This window comes from Myxocyprinus asiaticus, chromosome 29, assembly GCF_019703515.2.
Source record: "Myxocyprinus asiaticus isolate MX2 ecotype Aquarium Trade chromosome 29, UBuf_Myxa_2, whole genome shotgun sequence".
Classification (NCBI taxonomy): domain Eukaryota; kingdom Metazoa; phylum Chordata; class Actinopteri; order Cypriniformes; family Catostomidae; genus Myxocyprinus; species Myxocyprinus asiaticus.
This window is the reverse complement of record NC_059372.1, coordinates 4,498,659-4,520,421: the sequence shown is the minus strand read 5'-3', so window position 1 is coordinate 4,520,421 and position 21,763 is coordinate 4,498,659. Positions and strand designations below refer to the sequence as shown.

General features: G+C 39.3%; 2 protein-coding genes and 1 long non-coding RNA gene across 7 annotated transcripts in view; 2 read left to right on the top strand and 1 right to left on the bottom strand.

Moving 5' to 3' along the window:
• The window catches only part of LOC127420295 (zinc finger protein 501-like), a 379,903-nt gene that overhangs the window by 298,935 nt on the left and 59,205 nt on the right, over positions 1-21,763 (top strand). For 2 of the 5 annotated variants that reach the window (XM_051662470.1, XM_051662471.1), the window contains exon 4: positions 14,848-17,632. The exons of 1 other annotated variant lie outside the window; for it this stretch is intronic. In XM_051662470.1, coding sequence (XP_051518430.1) covers positions 14,848-16,196 — 1,349 coding nt within the window. In that variant the 3' untranslated portion in view covers positions 16,197-17,632. Of the gene's footprint in view, positions 1-2,375; positions 2,505-10,447; positions 14,529-14,847; positions 17,633-21,763 lie in introns of those variants that run through there. 2 more of the 5 variants (XM_051662474.1, XM_051662475.1) reach the window with 2 other exon arrangements.
• The window catches only part of LOC127420297 (zinc finger protein 208-like), a 264,845-nt gene continuing 245,458 nt past the window's right edge, over positions 2,377-21,763 (top strand). Inside the window, exon 1 of the mRNA XM_051662481.1 lies at positions 2,377-2,504. The gene's annotated coding sequence lies outside the window, so the exon portion shown is untranslated. The remainder of the gene's footprint in view (positions 2,505-21,763) is intronic.
• On the bottom strand, positions 20,150-21,350 carry LOC127420345 (uncharacterized). The gene is made up of 3 exons (XR_007893799.1): positions 21,242-21,350; positions 20,851-20,966; positions 20,150-20,261 (listed from the first exon to the last, which is right to left on the bottom strand). It is a non-coding gene; the product is annotated as an uncharacterized LOC127420345 (long non-coding RNA).

Below are 21,763 nucleotides of genomic sequence, written 5' to 3'. Positions count from 1 at the left end.
AGTTGGCTGATGAAGGCTTTTGTTGGCAATTAATTGATAGTCTATGTATTCCATTATAAGAGTGTAGTCCATCAATAGACTGAGGTGATGTAGGCAGATATCAGTGAGGTGCATCGCAGTTCAACCTGCCGGTAATTTCGGTGAGGTCTATCCTAAGTCCAAGGTTCAGGCAATGGCATATGATGTATCCCATGTCTTATGGTTGGAGTTGGCATCAGTTCATCCTCTGAAGTCCATCGTAATAGACTGAAATGATGTTTGGCTGGCACCGGCTGCTATTAGTCGTCATCACTCAGAGACACATAGCAGTGGAGTCCAACATGAAGCAGGAACGGAGCTGGATCCAGCCGGTTCTGGTGACCTCAGGATAGGAGTCCCGAGGTTGAGACAGGGAAACATAGAATAGTATTAGCATAGATGCCATTCAATTTATTGCAGGGTTTCCGTGGGTCCTTAAAGTCTTAAATTTACTTTTTAAAATTAAGGCCATAAAAAGTCTTAAATATCTTAAATTACAAGAAGTCTTAAATTTCATTTGCTGAGGTCTTAAATTTTGGGGCGTGAATAGAGCAGACGCTTAAAACAGAAGAATCTGCGTGAGTCAAAATCATCTCTCTCTCTCTCGTGCATCCATCATTTAGCAGCCGACACTTGAGTTTAGTGTAAGCATGCACCGTGAAGCGCATTTTTACTGAACTTAAGATGTTGCACATGTATAAACCTTCATAAACCCGTTAATCAGAAATGCAAATGGCGTTATTTTGCGTCTCTGTAAGCAAGCGATGTGCTAACTGTTGCTCCTGCTTATAATTGACAAAGCTGGCAACGTGACGGTTTGCAAGTGCGTGAGGTTGGAGCGTCTTTTGACGCCTTTCAGATCTTGGCGCTTCCTTATTTTACATCACCTTTGACAATAATTGTAAAGCTAACAGAACTACTCACAGAACTACACATCTGTTACATCTCTCATCTCCTCTCTTGAGCTCCATTTGACATATACAGGTATTTTCTCTGCCATCTGAAACAGTCAATTTCAAAAAAATAAAAATAATATACAAAACAATAATAATATAATTAAATAAAATTATAAAATTAATAATATACATAATATGAAAATGTATTATCTATATTTAATATTTAGTATACAATCTGTTTTCAGTATACGTCATAACTAATTATGCAGCAAAGTTCTCTTTCATCATTTAATCTGTTAACATTTTCAATACATATTATACATAAAGAAAACACAAATGCACAATAAAATATAAAAAACATGTCCAGAGATATCCAAGTAGTCTCAGAGGTAAATTTTTTTCTTTTATTTGGCCTTAAAAAGTCTTAAGTCTTAAATGTCATTCCTTCGAACCTGCAGAAACGCTGTATAGATCATGATCAGTGTTTCTGGTTTCGGCAGACCTAACTAAAGCAGCCTAATTGTGAGTTGAAGGATAAATTAGGTGTATGCCTGGCTAAATATGAGTCTAGACTTAAACTGAGTGAGCGTGTCTGCATCTCGAACAGTGTTAGGGAGACTGTTCCATAGTTTAGGAGCCAAATATGAAAAGGATCTACCTCCTTTTGTGGATTTTGATATTCTAGGAACTATTAACAGGCCAGAATTTTGCGATTGTAATGAACGTGATGGAATATAGCGTGGTAGAAGGTCACTTAAGTACTGCGGAGCTAGACCATTCAAAGGTTTGTACGTAGTTAACAGAATTTAAAAATTAATATGAAATGTAACAGGTAGCCAATGTAACGATGTTAAAATGGGGCTAATATGATCATATTTCTTGGTTCTAGTCAGCACTCTGGCTGCTGCATTTTGAACCAATTGAAGTTTATTTATTGATCTTGCTGGACATCCTCCCAGTAATGCAGTACAATAATCTAGCCTTGAGGTCATGAATGCATGAATTATTTTTTCAGCATCAGCAACAGAGAGCATGTGTCATAATTTAACAATATTTCTTAGGTGGAAGAATGCTGTTCTACAAACATTGGTAATTTGTTTTTCAAAGGACAGATTGGTATCAGATATAACACCTGAGTTCTTTGCTGTTGAAGACGATGTAACAGTACATACATCGAGAGTCAAATTATATTTTAGCGGCTTATTTTTAGAGGTTTTTGGTCCAATAATTAGTACCTCTGTTTTGTAGGAATTGAGTAGAAGGAAATTTCTGGCCATCCAATCTTTGATTTCATTGATACAAGTACCCGACCGATTTATCGGTTGGACGATATTATCGGCCAATATTAGCCTTTCACAGATATATCGTATCGGTGTATATGTTTACCGATATGTGCAGATATGAAAACTTTTTTTCAGAATATATAATGCAAAAAAACAATACTTTAGAATTGGTGTCATAATGTAGTTTGTCCAGCAGAGCGTGCTCCGACTCCACTGTTTACAGAGCTGGGCTGACGATGGTTCTGGTGACGGTGGTTCTGCAGACAGTGCGGTGTTAAGCGGTGCGGAGTTAAGCAGTGTGTTCACAGTAAGTTGCTTACTAGTTTGTGAAATACTTACTGGAAAGTTAATAAACAATGACCCCATCATTTTGCCGTTTCAATATAACTAATATAATGTTAACCCTGTCCCTGACAAACATGTCACTCATATTTATCACATCTGTTTGCTATAGTTTCTCAGAGCATCTTTTTGCAGCTCAGCAGACAATGGTGTGGTGGTGGATTGTGTCTGCTGAGTGTTGATTTCACACTACGTTGTTACCTAGTTGGTGAGACGCAATGCTGGAAAGTAAATAAAGTCCATCTTTTGCTCTCCATGACAATGAGCTTATATCTAACTAGCTAACCATGTAGCTACTTTCATTGCTTGTCAACTGAGTTTGCATAGTCATATCGGTGCAAAATTGGTGCACAATCCACATTAGTTAGTTCGTATATTTGTCCCTGTAGGGAAAATGGTTTGCAGCATAATCACACAGACATCAGAAATCACGGTTGGCATATATAAAACAAAAAACACAGTATTTAAAAAAGAGAATAATGAGTGGAATAAATGAATGAATGAATGACCAGACCAGCTGGTCTTCAGTTAACAGCTATTAAAAGGAGAATTTAAACATTTAATTGCTTGAGGGATAAAGGATAATTTGGACCTGTTTTTCATACAACGGGGACCACAATACCGTCGGCCAGATGGCAACAATTCAAAAGCAGAGGCCAAAGGATGCCTCTGGTCACTCACAATATTATTTGCCATATTTATCACTCTCTTTATAAATACTTTCTATACTCGGTAACGTAATCCCTAGCAATTTACTTGCCATTGCTACCACTTTCCTTACTGATTTCTTCTGTACCTCGGTAGCATTACCATACCAACAAGTAATACAGAATGCCATAACACTTTCAATAAAAGCACCATAAAACATCAAAAGCATTCTGTTGTGGACATTAAAGGAGAGTAATTTATTTAGGAAAAACATTCTCTGTTGTGTCTTCTTACTTATATAATCGGTTCACATGTCCCATTTAAGCTTGTGGTCAAGCACTGTACAGAGGTATTTATAATTTGTAACTGATTGAATTGGCTCCCCATTAATTAATGTAGGATTTGATATTTTCTGCTCTCTGAAATCAGTAGACATCTCCTTTGTTTTGGAGATGTTTAGTAGATTTGATTTCTCACACCAGTTTAAAAAAAAAACTCAAGGACAGGCCCATGCTCTTCCTCCCCATCATGTAAAAGGCTCACTAAAACAGTATCATCTGCATACTTAATGATATATCTATTCGTAAAAGTACTTAAACAAGAATTAGTATATAAAATAAATAAAAATGGTGATAAAACACATCCCTGAGATGAACCTGCTGGGTAATAAAACTAAGGAAATCAGTCACCCATGTAATCAGCCTACTTTCAAGTAAAAAATTATTTTGCCAGTATAACTGCTAATGTACTAGGGGAAATACTATTAAAGGCGGATGAGAAATCTGCAAATAAAACTTAAGCATGAGTCTTTGGTTTCTCAAAGTGAGAATGCAACAGATGCAGTACAGTCAAGATTACATCCTCTACCCCCCTAGAAGCTTGATATGCAAATTGCATTGGATCTATAAGATGCTGTGTTTGGGATACGATGTACTTTTTCACTAATCGCTCAAAACACTTCATCACTAGTGATGTCAATGCTATTGGTCGAAAATCATTTAATCCTGAAGGTCTAATAACTTTTGCTACTGGAACTATTGTAGATGTTTTCCATAAAGCCAATATTATAAGATGCCCTAAAAATATCAGTAAAAACTGGCGCTAACTGGGCAGCACAATGCTTTAAAACATTACCACATATCTTTTCTGGGCCTGGACTTTTACGAGGATTACATTTTCTAAAAATCTGACTGACATCTAGTTCATTAATATAAAGACCAGCGGAAAAATTAGTTGTAGGTAATAACGACATTGCTGAAACAGCGTCCCCACATCCACTTTCAAAATGGCAGAAGTATGAGTTAAGCTGGTTGGCCATCTTCATTATCTTGCAGCACCAGAGGCGATTTACCTCTTCCCTTATGGGGGACATTTGTCATAATCTTAATCCCCTGCCAAGCATGTCTAGAGTTACCAGATGTCAGAGATGCCTCTATTTTTTGCTTATAAATATGCTTATCTATTTGTATTTGCCTTTTGATCTGCCTCTGTATGTCCCTTAAAATGATCACATCCTGATTTCTATATGCCTTTCTTTTCTCATTTATGAGGGTCTTTAATTCTTTAGACACCCAAGGTTTATCATTAGGGTAGACTTTGAAAATCTTAGTAGAGATTACAGAGTCTACACAAAAATGTATGTAATCAGTCACTGTTTTAACCTATTCATTAATATCTACACTACCAAAGACATCCCACTGTGTACATTCAAAGCATCCCTACAAAGTCATTGTACTGTCATTATTCCACACTTTAACACTCCAGTCTCTGTACTGTGATGGGGCCTAAATCCTGACTGAAATTGTTCATATACACTATTTCTCTATAGAAATACACATAGTTGGGAGGACACTACATTTTCTGGTATTTTCAACATAAACATGAGATTTGAAATCAGTCAATAATTAGCCAATTCTCCAGGATCAAGTTGTGGCTTCTTAGTAAGCGGTTTGATAACTGCCATTTTAAAGATTCTTGGGACATGTCCTAAGGATAGCGAGGAGTTCATAATATTAAGAAGAGGTTCTGAGATTACAGGGAATACCTCTTTTAAGAGCTTAGTTGGTATTGGATCTAACATACATGTTGTGGCTTTTGATGTTTCGATAAGTTTTGTTAGCTCTTCGTGACCTATGACAGCAAAAGATTGAAGCTGCACGTGAGGAAAATTTTGACACATTCTTTTCTGAGGTACTGTGACAGACTGCATAATTCCAATTTTATTTCTGATTATTTAAATTTGATCAATAAACACCTAGGATTGTTGTGGTTATTTTCTGTGAGTTTGCTAATATATGCTGACCTGGCAGCTTTTAGTGCATGTCTGTAGCTACAGACACTATCCTGCCATGCACCGCTAAATACCTCTGATTTTGTATTCTTCCACTTGCGCTCCATTTTCTGAGCTACTCTCGAGAGCATGAGTGTGATCATTGTACCATGGTGCGGGGCTTTTTTCTTTAATCGGGGGGGGGCACTATCAAGAGTGCTAGATCTTTTCTGTTATTTCATCATGTTCTTCTAGACTTTGGGGCTTATTGAGTGTAAGAGATAGATCTGGAAGATTATTAGTGAAGCCATCTTTAGTGATCGAAAGAATAGTTCTATCTGAATGATAGCGTGGTGTAGATTGAGTAACATTAGCTGATTACAGCATACAAGATACGAGATAATGATCTGAGATGTCATCGCTCTGCGGTGGAATTTCTATAGTATCAACATCAACTCCATATGACAGAATTAAATCTAGCGTATGATTATGGCGATGAGTTGGTCCTGTCACATTTTGTCTGACTCCAAGAGAGTTGAGAATATCGATAAATGCTAATCCCAATGTGTCATTTTCATTATTTATGTGAATGTTGAAGTCACCAACAATTAAAGCTCTATCTACAGCAACTACAAGGTCTGGTAAAAAAATGAGTAAATTCACCAAGGAAATCAGAATAAGGCCCAGGTGATCTATATACTGTAGCAAGGGCAAAAGATGACATAGTTTTATTTTTATATCTAACGGTGTCACATTAAGCATTATTATTTCAAAAGACTTACAATTATATCCTGTCCTCTGAGTAACACCAAAAACTTAACTGTAAATTGTAGCAACACCACCTCCTCGACCCTTCAGATGAGGCTCATGTTTAGAACAATAACCTGTGGGAGTAGATTCATTTAAACTAATATATTCATCCGATTTAAGCCAGGTTTCGGTCAAAGAGAGCACATCCAAACAATGATCTGTAATAATTTCCTTTACAATTAGTGCTTTAGTAGAAAGAGATTTAATGTTTAGTAGCCCTACCTTCATATGATGTTTATCTTGAATTTTATTTTATTTTATTTTTTTTTTTATTCCAAGTTTAACCGTAATCAAATTTTTTCTAAATTATTTAGTGAAAGTTTTGTGTTTGGTGTTTCGGGGAACAGACATTCTCTATACGATATCTAGGTGAGACAGTCTCTATGTGTTGTAGTTTATGTGACCTGTGAGACGTCTCAAGGCAGCTAGCTGACGTTCAGATTAACCAGTTTGTCTGCTGCCTGACCTGGGCTTCAGTTAGTCAGATACTATCATTATTAAGAATATGAGCCAAATTACTAGAGAGGAGAGCGGCACCTTCCGTGGAGGGTTGGAGTCCGTCTCTCTTTAGCAGGTCAGGTCTACCCCAAAAACTCTTCCAATTGTCTATAAACCCTATGCTATTCTCCGGACACCACTCAGACATCCAGCCATTCAGTGACACTAATCTACTATAAACCTCGTCACCACGCCTGAGTTTATGCAAGTTCACACATCTCTTTAACATTATTTCTAGTGATCTCTGACTGGTGAAGCATTATTAGTGCCGACATGAAAAACAATTTTAGAAAATCTACATTTAGCATTATCCAGCACTTGTAAACTTGATCTGATGTCAGACGCTCGAGCCCCGGAAATGCATTTACCAATAGTGTCTGGAGTCTCTATTTCCACATTCCTAACAATAGAATCACCTATTATTTGGGCTCTTTCAACATATTTCTCAGTGGGTGCATCAATTGTGAGGAGAATCAATTGGAAACCCTAAAAGGAATGGGGGAGTAGTGTCGCTTTGCTAAGCGAGTATGCTGCCGAGACGTTACCCAAACGGCCTGCTGCAAGGGCTCTGGAGCCAGAAACAAAGTGTGCATGTTGCTCGCTGTACTACCCGCATCCGAAACAGTATCTATCGGCTTCTCTTTCTCACTAACCTCCACTAGCGTTCGGATGCGTGTCTCTAACTCATTAACCTTCTTCGTCAGCCTGACTAATTCCTTACATTTATCACATGTGAATCCCTCACTACTGACGGAAGAAGCTATAGTAAACAGGTGACATGCAATGCAGGAAGAAATAAAATGAGTGGATGTCATGACTTACCACAATTGTTTGTTGTTGTTGGTTGTTCCCGAGCGGTGAGGGTTTGAGATCGATGTGAATCCCTCACGCAATTGTTTGTTGTTATGGTTGTTCTTGATAAGCAGTGCTTTGAGATCGATGCAATAATCTGTGTAACACAGAGGAGAAAAACGGGTGCACGCTGTCAAACATAACATTTTTATGCTTGTTTAGAGGGAAACAACACCGCCCTCGCAGAGAGAGCTGCCGTGGCTGAAGCTACAGAGGTTAGTTCAATCTCAGTCTCTGTAGCAGATGTAACCTGATCCTTCCGACGGGTGAATATCCGGAAAGCCGTGGGTCCAGACGGCATTCCGGGCCTCGTCATCAGAGCGTGCGTGAACCAACTGGCTGGTGTTTTTATGGACATTTTCAACCTTTCCCTCTCATTGTCTGTGGTCCCCACATGCTTTAAAACATCCACCATTGTGTCTGTACCAAAGCAATCCAAAATCACTTCCACCAATCATCAGCAGATGCTTTGAGAAACAGAGATTACATATGCTCTGTGCTGCCTGCTTCACTGGACTTACTGCAATTTGCTTACCGTAACAACCGCTCCACACTGTGCAACTTACAGAACTTGAAGGAACTGCTGCTAGTGTCTTTGTGCCAGATACACAGGACAACTTCAGGAGTCTTGTAGAGTCCATGCCTCGGCGGGTCGGTGATGTTGTGGCAGCACACGGAGGACCAACAGCATATTTGGCAGGTGGTCATAATGTTTGGGCCCATTAGTGTATGTATTACACATGGTAGAAGACGATGTAAGCATCCATTAGTTTTTAATTTTAAAAGGAAAGTGGTTTATTTAGGGATGGTTTTTCTTCTGGAATTAAAATTAACATCGATTTAACATGACTTGATATGGCGTTTCAATTTACTATAGCACATTGTCGTGTCATCAGTGTCTCATAATTATTGAGATGGTGTGGCCTTGCCGTATGAGAAGGGTGCTGCCTCATGATTATTCATAAAACCATGTGACCAGCGCTTCAAACTCTCAAATCAAAATCAAATCAAATCACTTTTATTGTCACACAACCATATACACAAGTGCAATAGTGTGTGAAATTCTTGGGTGCAGTTCCGAGCAACATTGCAGTCGTGACAGTGATGAGACATATACCAATTTACAATAAACATCAGATTTACAACACAATTTAAAATCTAATATACACATAATTACACATAACTACACATAACACAATATACAAATAACATACAATGTACATTATACAATACACACAATATAGAATACACATTATACAATAAAAAAGTATATATAGTATATATAAAATGTACAGTAGGTTGTAATGTACTGTATTGACATTCAGGCTGTCGGTTGATAGTAAGTTGCCAGTGTGTTGTTAAGAGAGAATATAATATAATAATAATAATATCATTTATGACAGTCCGGTGTGAGATATAAGAGTAAGAGTAATAAAGTGCAGTGCTGATGTATTTTGATCGTGGGAGATCAAAGGTTCAAAAGTCTGATTGCTTGGGGGAAGAAGCTATCATGAAGTCGGCTGGTGCGGGTCCTGATGCTACGATACCGCCTGTCTGATGGTAGCAGTGAGAACAGCCCCTGGCCTGGGTGGCCGGAGTCTCTGATGATCCTCCGAGCTTTTTTCACACACCGCCTGGTATATATGTCCTGGAGGGAGGGAAGCTCACCTCCGATGATGTGTCTGGCAGTTTGCACCACCTTTTGCAGTGCTTTGCAGTTGTGGGCGGTGCTATTGCCGTACCAGGTGGAGATGCAGCCAGTCAGGATGCTCTCTACAGTGCTGGTGTAGAACTGTGTGAGGATGTGGTGTTCATTCCAAACTTCCTCAGCCATCTCAGGAAGAAGAGGCACTGATGAGCCTTCTTCACAACGGCCTCAGTGTGGACCGACCATGTGAGTTCCTCAGTGATGTGGACACCCAGGAACTTGAAGCTGCTGACTCTCTCCACTGGTGCTCCATTGATGGTGATGGGACTGTGTTCTCTATCTCTTCTCCTGAAGTCCACCACAAGCTCCTTTTTCTTACTGACATTGAGGGAGAGGTTGTGCTCCTGACACCAGTGTGTCAGAGTGTGCACCTCCTCTCTGTAGGCTGTTTCATCATTGTCAGTGATCAGACCTACCACCGTCGTGTCATCAGCAAACTTAATGATGGCATTGGAGCTGTGTGTTGCCACGCAGTCATGTGTGTACAGGGAATACAGGAGTGGGCTGAGAACACAGCCCTGTGGGGCTCCAGTATTGAGGGTCAGTGATGAGGAGATGTTGCTGTCCATTCTAACCACCTGGTGTCTGCTTGACAGGAAGTCCAGGATCCAGCTGCACAGCGAGCTGTTTAAGCCCAGAGCCCGGAGTTTCTCATCAAGCTGTAGTCTTCAAACAACATTCTCACATAAGTGTTCTTTTTTTCCAGGTGGGAGAGAGCAGTGTGTATTGTAGATGCAATGGCATCATCGGTGATGTTGCGGTAAGCAAACTGCAATGGGTCTAGTGATGGAGGCAGCACAGAGCAGATGTAATCTCTGATTAGTCTCTCAAAGCATTTGCTGATGATGGGGGTCAGAGCAACAGGATGCCAGTCATTTAAGCAAGTGATTTTGGATTGCTTTAGAACAGGCACAATGGTGGACGTTTTAAAGCATGTGGGAACAACAGACAAAGAGAGGTAAAGGTTGAAAATGTCCGTAAAAACACCAGCCACTTGGTTCGTGCACACACTGATGACGCGGCCCGGAATGCCGTCTGGACCCGTGGCTGTGCGGATATTCACCCGTCGGAAGGATCGGGTTACATCTGCTACAGAGACGGAGAGTTAACTAACCTCTGTAGCTTCGGCCACGAGAGCTCTCTCCGCGAGGGCGGTGTTATTTCCCTCAAAACGAGCATAAAAAGTATTTAGCTCATCCGGGAGAGAGGCAGCGGTGTTCACGGTGGAGTTTTTATTCCCTTTAAAGTCCGTGATGATATTAATTCCCTGCCACATGCTTCTAGAGTTGGTGGTGTTGAACTGTCCTTCAATCTTGTTCCTGTACTGACGTTTTGCTGCTCTGATAGTTTTTCGGAGGGAATAACTGGCTTGTTTATGCTCCTCCGCTTTCCCGGAATTACTGTTCTCAAGCACTGCAGTTGAGAGAGTTGATTCCAGGATGCATCACGCGAGTGTTCGAGACTGCAAAGCCTCCCCGCGATACTGACACAGGGATAGGACAGGCTTTCTAGTGATGGGTCATTCTTGAACGAATCTTTTATGTGACTCAGAAGAACGAGTAGTCTCAGAGAGTGATTTGTTCATTTTGTGTTGTCCGTGCATGTGCATTGCGCAACCTCCGTTTGTTTGTTACGTGACTGCATAGGTGCTGTACAGGATACAGAAATTATTAGTTCACCTCTCGAGTCTTTTGGTCCGAGTCGTTCATCCTTTTGTCACGAGACAGCCTTATATGCTATGCATTGCTCACACAAGAAACAGAAATTATTAGTTCACCTCGAGTCATCTGGTCCGAGTCGTTCATTCTTTTGTCACGTGACAGCCGTATACGCTATGCACATACGGCTGTCACGTGACAAAAGAAAGAATGACTCTGACTAGAAGATTCCAGAGGTGAACTAATCGTTTCGGTTTCTCATAATTTGTCATTGGCTGCATTATAATTTTTTCCTTGTTGGGACTATAATCAAAGTTTGCGTAAGTAGACGTGTTGGGGGGGGGGGGATTTGGCTATTGAAAATGTAACCTTTAAATGTTATTCTGCTTAAATGAATGAAATGACTTGAATAAAGATTTGTTCATTTTGCTGAACGAGACTCAAAGATTCAAGTCAGTAAAATAATCCGATCTTCCCATCACTAAGGCTTTCAATCAATGTCAGAACATTTTAAATGTTTGCACAATGCGCATTTATTAATGTGAGTGTTTCGAGATATGCAGTGAGGTTGATTGTCCCAGACCCAAATGCTATCGATCCATCCATCCTTAAACCTCCTATGGTATTTGGCCATTTTTTTACAGAAATACATTTTTTACATTTAATAAAAATGGTTTCCTTTATCTGAGCAGTACAAGACTTGGTGACTTTTCCTCCATTTTTCATCTGAACAAAAAAATTGGGCTCAATTCTATAAGTCTAAATGGTCGATATAAAAAAAATAAAAAAAACGTCTTTGGTATTCAGTCAAAACTGACTGACCATTGAAAATGAATGGGAAAGACCAAAAAAAAAAAGAGCAGTTTTTTTTTGCAATTGGTCAAATACAATCAATATACTAGCCACAATGCAGAAAAAACCAGACAGAAATTACAGGATGAGACTAAAATGTCCTCAGTGCAAAATACACACACACAAGAATTAACTGGTGAGACTTTAACACAATGCTTTTTTTGTTGTATTTGTTAAATAAAACCAATAAATCCAACACAAAGCTAAACATACACACTCAGACACACAACACACATAGAACCAGGGCATCAATAAGTGGAGCTACAAGTCATCTGTTGTTTTCCATTTGAATGCAGCAATCTGACACACACATTTGAAAAATAAATGTTTACTTTAGAAAGTTTGAAATTGCAAAATGTTTACTCTGATTATCCTGTTTTACACTCTTAATGCTGAATTTTTTTTAATTTTGCAGTTCATTACTGTTTCTTGATGTTCATTTTCTTGACATTATTATGCATTTACTTTTTAAGCATTTACATTGAGTTATTACATTTTTATGTTTGAAATAAATTATTTGTAGAAAAAAGTTTATTCTGTGTCTTCTCTTTGTAACACCATGGTCAGGTTAGATGACATGAACAACATAATTACACTTCAAATCAATTTTAAAAGGCTAACCTTTGACAAATAATCAGCTGGTTGTTACTGGCAGGACAAGTCATGTTATTTATATATTGTTCACCAGATGGCAGCAATATGTCTCCAATTTATGGCACATTCTCATATTTTCTTCATATTTTAACTTATAGAAGTGCTCTTAATTTTATTTTTAATTTTAACTTTTTTAATTTTAATTTAAACTTAACATTTAGAAATGTACATGTACAGTTGTGCTCAAAAGTTTGCATACCCTGGCAGAAATTGTGAAATTTTGACATTGATTTTGAAAATATGACTGATCATGCAAAAAAACTGTCTTTTATTTAAGGATAGTGATCATAGGAAACCATTTATTGTCACATAGTTGTTTGATCCTTTTTAAATCATAATAATAACAGAAATCACCCAAATGGCCCTGATCAAAAGTTTACATACCCTTGAATGTTTGGCCTTGTTACAGACACACAAGGTGACACACACAGGTTTAAATGGCAATTAAAGGTTAATTTCCCACACCTGTGGCTTTTAAAACTGCAGTTAGTGTCTGTGTATAAATAGTCAATGAGTTTGTTAGCTCTCATGTGGATGCACTGAGCAGGCTAGATACTGAGCCACGGGGAGCAGGAAAGAACTGTCAAAAGACCTGCGTAACAAGGTAATGGAACTTTATAAAGATGGAAAAGGATATAAAAAGATATCCAAAGCCTTGAAAATGCCAGTCAGTACTGTTCAATCACTTATTAAGAAGTGGAAAATTCAGGGATCTCTTGATACCAAGCCAAAGTCAGGTAGACCAAGAAAGATTTCAGCCACAACTGCCAGAAGAATTGTTCAGGATACAAAGAAAAACCCACAGGTAACCTCAGGAAAAATACAGGCTGCTCTGGAAAAAGACGGTGTGGTTGTTTCAAGGAGCACAATACGACGATACTTGAACAAAAATGAGCTGCATGGTCGAGTTGCCAGAAAGAAGCCTTTACTGTGCCAATGCCACAAAAAAGCCCGGTTACAATATGCCCGACAACACCTTGGCACGCCTCACAGCTTCTGGCACACTGTAATTTGGAGTGACGAGACCAAAATAGAGCTTTATGGTCACAACCGTAAGCGCTATGTTTGGAGAGGGGTCAACATTGCCTATAATGAAAAGAATACTATCCCCACTGTGAAGCATGGTGGTGGCTCACTGATGTTTTGGGGGTGTGTGAGCTCTAAAGGCATGGGGAATCTTGTGAAAATTGATGGCAAGATGAATGCAGCATGTTATCAGAAAATACTGGCAGACAATTTGCATTCTTCTGCATGAAAGCTGCGCATGGGACGCTCTTGGATTTTCCAGCATGACAGTGACCCTAAGCACAAGGCCAAGTTGACCCTCAAGTGGTTACAGCAGAAAAAGGTGAAGGTTCTGGAGTGGCCATCACAGTCTCCTGACCTTAATATCATCGAGCCGCTCTGGGGAGATCTCAAACTGTTCATGCAAGATGACCAAAGACTTTGCATGACTTGGAGGCATTTTGCCAAGATGAATGGGCAGCTATACCACCTGCAAGAATTTGGGGCCTCATAGACAACTATTACAAAAGACTGCATGCTGTCATTGATGCTAAAGGGGGCAATACACAGTATTAAGAAGTACGGGTATTCAGACTTTTGAACAGGGGTCATTTAATTTTTTTCTTTGTTGCCATGTTTTGTTTTATGATTGTGCCATTCTGTTATAACCTACAGTTGAATATGAATCCCAGAAGAAATAAAAGAAATGTGTTTTGCCTGCTCACTCATGTTTTCTTTAAAAATGTACATATATTACCAATTCTCCAAGGGTATGCAAACTTTTGAGCACAACTGTAAATAAGATCAAAATAGCATAAAATCCCAGAAGAAATGCATAATTTTATTGTTCATACTTCAGGGAAGAAACAAATGGTATCATCATCATCATAAAAAAATGGGTTACACATCTAAACCTTCTGGTCAAAAATGAATGCGAATACCAAAGGAAGGTGCCATTTTATAATACTATAGGAGGGTATAAAGTTCTTAGTACACGGTGGAAAGGACGACGCGGGAGTCGGTGTTGCAGTCCATGTGAGTGTTCTTTTAATTCTTAAGGTTTCACTCAAACTTTGTTTTCCAACAAAAACTTTAGTTCACACTCAGGAAAAACCCTGAAAACGTCACCTGCCAAAGTGGCTAGTAAGAGTGAAAGAAGTACCCGCTACTGCTGATTTTTAGGGTGGGCAGGTGTTAATTTAAACCTTGATTACTATAATCATTAAATGCAAATTTATACAGATTAATACTGAATGTTTGTTGTGTTCTGACATTGTATTAAGGTTCAATTTAATTTATTTTTATGTTTCTCCCTCTTTAATTGATTTTTGTCCATTTACTGTGTTTATTGCAGAGCTGATGGAAGTGAAAGAGAAATGTCAAGAACTGAATAAAGTGGAGAAACTTCAGTGTCAGAAACATCATGCTTTCTCAACTGGAGAAAAATCTTTGTGTTGCTCAAAGACTAAGAAGTATTTGTCACCAGAAAAGCATAAAAGAAGAGCAGCCAAAAATACTTTCACCTGCTCACAGTGTGGAAAGTGTTTCACAAATAAAAGCCGGCTTAATACACACATGAAAGTTCATACTGGAGAGAAACCTTACAAGTGCTCACACTGTGAAAAGAGTTTCACTCAGTCACAAAACCTGAAAACACACGAGAGAATTCATACTGGAGAAAAACCATACAAGTGCTCACACTGTGAAAAGAGTTTCACTCAGTCACAACACCTGAAAACACATGAGAGAATCCATACTGGAGAAAAACCATACAAGTGCTCACATTGTGAAAAGAGTTTCACTCTGTCACAACGACTGAAAACACATGAGAGAATCCATACTGGAGAAAAACCATACAAGTGCTCACACTGTGAAAAGAGTTTCACTCGGTCACAACAACTGAAAAAACACGAGAGAATATATACTGGAGAGAAACCTTACAAGTGCTCACACTGTGAAAAGAGTTTCACTCAGTCACATAACCTGAAAACACATGAGAGAATCCATACTGGAGAAAAACCATACAAGTGCTCACACTGTGAAAAGAGTTTCACTCAGTCACAAAACCTGGAAGCACATGAGAGAATCCATACTGGAGAAAAACCTTACAAGTGCTCACACTGTGAAAAGAGTTTCACTCAGTCACAAAACCTGGAAACACACAGGAGAATTCATACTGGAGAAAAACCATACAAGTGCTCACACTGTGAAAAGAGTTTCACTCAGTCAGAAGACATGAAAACACACGAGAGAATCCATACTGGAGAAAAACCTTACAAGTGCTCACACTGTGAAAAGAGTTTCACTCACGCACATAACCTGAAAACACACGAGAGAATCCATACTGGAGAAAAACCTTACAAGTGCTCATACTGTGAAAAGAGTTTCACTCAGTCACAAAACCTAAAAAAACACGAGAGAATCCATATTGGAGAAAAACCTTACAAGTGCTCATACTGTGAAAAGAGTTTCACTGAGTCGCGAAACCTGAAAACACACGAGAGAATTCACACTGGAGAAAAACCTTACAAGTGCTCACACTGCCTGAAAACACACAAGAGAATCCATATTGGAGAGAAATCATACAACTGCTCTTCATGTTTTAAAAGTTTCAGGGCAGCAAGTAATCTAGACAGAAATGTACAAAATAATGCCCAAGTAGACACACTGAGCAAAAATCATCTTCAGGTCCAACAAGATTAAGTAAATAGTTGGAAAGATGAACCCAAAGATGACATTTTTCCAAATTGAGTAGCATCCTCTAAGAAAATTAGTTATGTTTTGTTTGTAAATAAACCAATCTTTTACGTAAACTAATCGTTCTCGTTCACTTCCATACACTGACTTAGACTTCATGTTCATTGACTTCACTCCCTTTCAAAGCCAATAAGCTCTAGTTGGTTGCGCGAGAATGGTTTGGTGATTTTTTCATGCCTGTAAAGGCTGACTATAGTGCAAGCAAATAGGATTCGAGTGCGGGAGCAATTATTGGTTTCACTGGCTGAATGAATACACCACTGAATCAGTTGTGTCGGTTGTTTGAGTCATTGAAATACAGTATGTAGTCTTTGTATTGAACCAAGAGGTCAGTGTGTGACGTTTTGATCTTCTGTTGGTCACGCGTCCTCTCGTCATGCAGATTCGCAGTTCAGAGTTCACCAAACTTAAACTTTCGATACGCAGTGTAGTATGAAATTTCTTCACATGAGGTTGCCATTATTGATTGAGTACATACAAAATCAGTGTTCAAAACAATATCTTTGCCTTACGCCGATTCACTATGGTAGGCCTACAAAAAGAATATGTATTTTTAGCTGTCGTGTTGGATTTGGTGCGAAATCGCAGGCTTATGTCAGTCATTCTTGCGCCTTTACGTCATGTCTGTAAACCCAGAAAAGTACAGGTTGTTGCGTGTTCTGGCGGGGGAAGTGATGCTGTTCAGGACAGCATCGCAGCAGTCCGCTTGGACGTTTATCTGTTAACTGTTTGGCAAAGTTTTTTACTTGCTAAAATGCTTGGATATATTTTCTGGTAGGTTTTTTTGAAGTTTATATTGCCTTTCATGCTTTCATGAATGAACACATTACTCATGTGTTTACTGCTTCCGATGTATCTATGTTTTCCAGGGAAAATTCCTGTAATATGTTTACTGACATTCATGACTTCTGATAATTTAATAATATTGCTGTTGTTTTGAGGATCCTTAAGTGTGTGTGTGCACCACGGTTTTCTAATTTCTTTTACCCCAGTCACATAAATGCTCAAGTTATCACTTTCCTCTGTCGTTTTAGCAGATAGTCTGTTAAAAAGCCACCAAAAGTAAAGTTTCTAGATGGTAGTTCCCCATGAAATGTATTAACATCTCAAGTTGTTTATAATGTACCAGTTTTATAGCACAGCAATGTATGAATTGATTTGTTTACTGTCACCTTGAAACTATTATACTGCACATTTCTGCATTTGAATGTTTAATAATGCATATTTCATCTCCATCATTATTGAATCCTCACTCTGTTAGTCTTCAGTTTTATTGTGTGCAGTGCATAGATGTACTATTGTAGTATTATGGTTTACTTCCATTACCGTCTGAGGCTGTACAATATTATGTAAAAATAATAAACATTTCAACTAGAGTTGTTTTCCAGGTAATCTAAAATCATGAGATTCATCTGATTCATCATTCACAGCCTGAAACACAACGTGTAAATTGTTCATCCGCAAGTTGCTTGCAATTTTAGGGTTCAACCACAGATGTCACTAGAGAGCACAAAGTTATGTAGTGCAGCTTTAAAAATAGGCTAAAATATTTTTTGAGTGTATATACACTCACTGAGCACTGTACTCATCATGTGGCATCAGAATGGTGCCAGAAACAAACAAAAAAAATGTCCAGTGAGCGGCAGTTCTGCGGACGGAAATGCCTTGATGAGAGGTCAACAGAGAATGGCCACACTGGTTCGAGCTGACAGAAAGGCTACAGTACCTCAGGTAACCACTTTGTACAATTGTAGTGAGCGGAATGCACATGTCGAACGTTGAGGCAAATGGGCAACAACAGCAGAAGACCACGTCGGCACTTTATTAGGACCATAGTGTTCCTAATAAAGTGCTCAGTGAGTGTATAAACTGTATATATATATATATATATATATATATATATATATATATATATATATATATATATATATATAAACACATACACACACCTTGATTGTTTTCACCTGTGCCGCCCCCTGACCTATGGTGCTGCCCTAGGCGACTGCCTAGTTCGCCTATGCCTAGAAACTGCCCTGCATTAAAGCTTTAAAAGGTTCAGTGGCAATCCTGGTTATTACACTTTTATTATTAACAGTTTGCATTATACTAGCAGATATTTTATATAATTTAAGCTACCAAATAACCACAGATGCATACATTTTTTTGCCAAACTACTTCAACTAAAAGGTAAGTACTGTTACTTAACCAATATATTTTGATTGTTTTTGTGGCATAACTGACCAGAGAGAGAGGTCAATTGCTGTCCTCTCCAGTTTGGGTTAGGTTCTGTTAATTGCCTTGGCAAGGCAATGAAAGTTTATTTATATAGCACATTTCATACACAATAGTAATTAAAAGTCCTTAACATTAACATACAAGATACATAAAAACCTATTTTAATACCAATTAAGAACGCAATAATGAGAATGAAAAGTATTAAAATAGATTAAAAAAATGAAAATAATACAGAAATAAAATGATGCAGTGCAATCAGTAAATGCAGCACAGTTCTCAGTAAGTAAATTCATAGCTAAACAGGTTTTAGCTTTAGATATTTTCAGGCTGGATTTGAATATGGCTAATGGAGCACATCTGAACTCTTCTGGAAGCTGGTTCCATCTGCGGGTGGCATAATAGCTAAACGCTGTCTCACCATGTTGATCCTGACTTGATCCTAAGGATCTGAGAGGTCTGTTAGGTTTATATTCAACAAGCATATCTTCAATGTATTTAGGTCCTAGGCCATTGAGTGATTTATTCACTAGTAACAGTACCTTAAAAACCATCCATAATGTAACTGGAAGCCAGTGTAAAGACCTGAGGACTGGAGTAATAAGCTAAGATTTTTTGGTCTGGGTAAGAATCCTGGCAGCAGCATTCTGAATGAGCTGCAACTGTCTAATGGATTTTTGGGGAAGGCCGGAGAGAAGTCCATTGCAGTAGTCGAACCTACCGGTAATAAATGCATCAACAAGTTTCTCCAAGTCTTGATTGGATATAACAGTGGGCTGATTTAGTTATTGCTTTGTTTTGACTGTTAAAACTAAGGTTTAAACTGGCATAAACACCGGCAATAAACATCACCAGAAGACAGCACTATGGATCATGAAAAAACATTTAACTAAATAGCACATACTGTAAATAAACAGCAATGGTGTTGATCTCTGAGTTATTGTGTTCAGTCGACAACTGTTGTATTGCATTGTCAGTGCTGTCTAGTTCACTAAACAACATTTACATTTATTTATTTGGGAGATGCTTTTATCCAAAGCAACTTACAAAAGAGGAAGGGTCTTTTCTTCCTGATATTGTAGAGTGTAAATCTACATGATAGTGCTGTCTTTGAGATGTGGTCTGTGAAATTTAGTTGGTTATTGATGGTTACCCCTAGATTTCTGACCGTTTTGGAAGGCGTTACTGTAGTTGAACCCAGCTGCACGGTGGTGATGTGTTCAACAGCAGGGTTGGCTGGAAAGACAAGGAGCTCAATTTTAGCTGTGTTAAGTTGCAGGTGGTGTTCCTTCATCCAGGCCGAGATGTCTGCCAAACAGGCAGAGATTCGAACAGTCACCGTGGTGTCATTGGGCTGGAAAGACAAGTAGAGATATGTGTCATCGGCATAGCAGTAGTAAGAGAAACCATGTGCCTGAATGATGGGTCGCAGTGATGTTGTGTATATAGAGAAGTGAAGTGGCCCAAGCACTGAGCCCTGAGGTACCCCAGTAAGTAGCTGATATGATTTGGACCCCTCACCTGTCCAGGCGAGCTTGAAGGACCTACCTGAGAGATAGGAATTAAACCAGTCAAGCACAGATCCTGTGATGTAGTGAGGGTGGAGAGTAGGATCTGATGGTTGACTGTGTCAAAGGCTGCAGAAAGGTCTAGTAGAATCAGGACGGATTATCTGGATCCAGCTTTTGCCTGTCTCAGTGACTCAGTGACAGAAAGCAGGGCAGTCTCAGTGGAATGTCAACTTTTGAAGCCTGACTGATTGTCATCCAGCAGCTTGTTCTGCGAGAGATAGGCAGAGATCTTATTGAAAATTGCTCTTTCAAGTGTTTTCACCATGAATGGGATGAGAGAGACTGGTCTGTAGTGTTCTACTTGTGTGGGGTTAAGTGCAGATTGTTTCAGCATCGGGGTTACTTGAGCCTGCTTAAATGTAGTAGGAAAAATGCCTGTTAGTAGAGATGTGTTAATTCTGTGTGTGAGTACAGGTAGGATGGACGGCGAGATGGCTTGGAGAAGGTGGGAAGGATTAGGGTCAAGGGAACAGGTGGTGGGGTGATTGGAGAGGAGGAGATTAGAGACCCAGGTGTCGGTCAGAGGAGAGAACACGGAGACAGAAGAGCTGCATACAGGAGGCGGGTGTTTGAGAGGGTGTGGTGTGGAGAATGTATTGCTGATGGCTTATTAGTAAAAATGTGGCAAAGACATCTGCTGTCAGTGAGGTGTCAGACGGTGGAGGGGGGAGGACAGAGAAGTGTGTTGAATGTTCTAAACAAGCTGAGAGTGTCTGTGGTGCTGTTGATCTTGTTCTGGTAATAGGAAATTTTTGCAGATTTAACGTTATCTGAAAAAGTTGCAAGCAGATACTTACCCAGATCTGCTGGATGTTTAGATTTCTGCCATCTCCTCTCAGCCGCCTTGATGTCAGTCCAATGTTCACGAAGGACATTAGAGAGCCAGGGGCTGGGCGGTGTCATACACGCTGGCCTAGAGGAGAGAGGACATATGCTGTCTAGACAGGTTGTTAATGTAGAGCTTAGTGTGGCAGTGTTTACATACAGGGTGGAAAATAAGTTTTGGTGGGAACAGAGGTAGAGACAGCAGTGGAAATGTGTGAAGGTGAAAGAGAACGGAGGTTACGGCGAAAGGAAACCAAAGGCGGAGTCTGTTTTAATATAGATGGGAGTGTCATGTTGAATTGAACAAAGTAGTGATCAGAGACATGTAAAGAGTAACAAGAATATTTGTGTTGGTACAGTTACATGTAAAAATGAGCTCCAGCTGGTTGCCCGATCTGTGAGTTGCTGTAATGCTTAGTCTTTCCAAGTCAAACAAGGCCAGAAGAGCATGAAGTTCAGTGGCCCGGGGCTTGTCTTGGGGTATGTTGAAATCTCCAAGAACCACAAGTGGCCTACCATCTTCAGGGAAGGAGGACAGCAGGACATCCAACTCCTCAAGAAAGTTTGCCAGCTGACCTGGAGGGCGATAGATGACAACAACATGGATTTTTGTGGGTTGTATTGTATTAATAGCATGGAATTCAAAAGAAGTACTGTTACATAGAGAGTAGTGTGGTGAAAATGTCCAGTTGTTTGGAATGAGCAAACCTGTTCCATCTCCAGTAATGGTATGTTGAGAGGTGTGAGAGAAGTTGTTGGAGAGAGCAGCAACAAAGCGATTCAGTTAGATAGTTGTGTATTACTTTGCCGAACTGATTGCGTTTTTAGCGACACATACCTGATCTAATCGTCTAGATGTAGAACATAGGCTAAATATAAAAAATT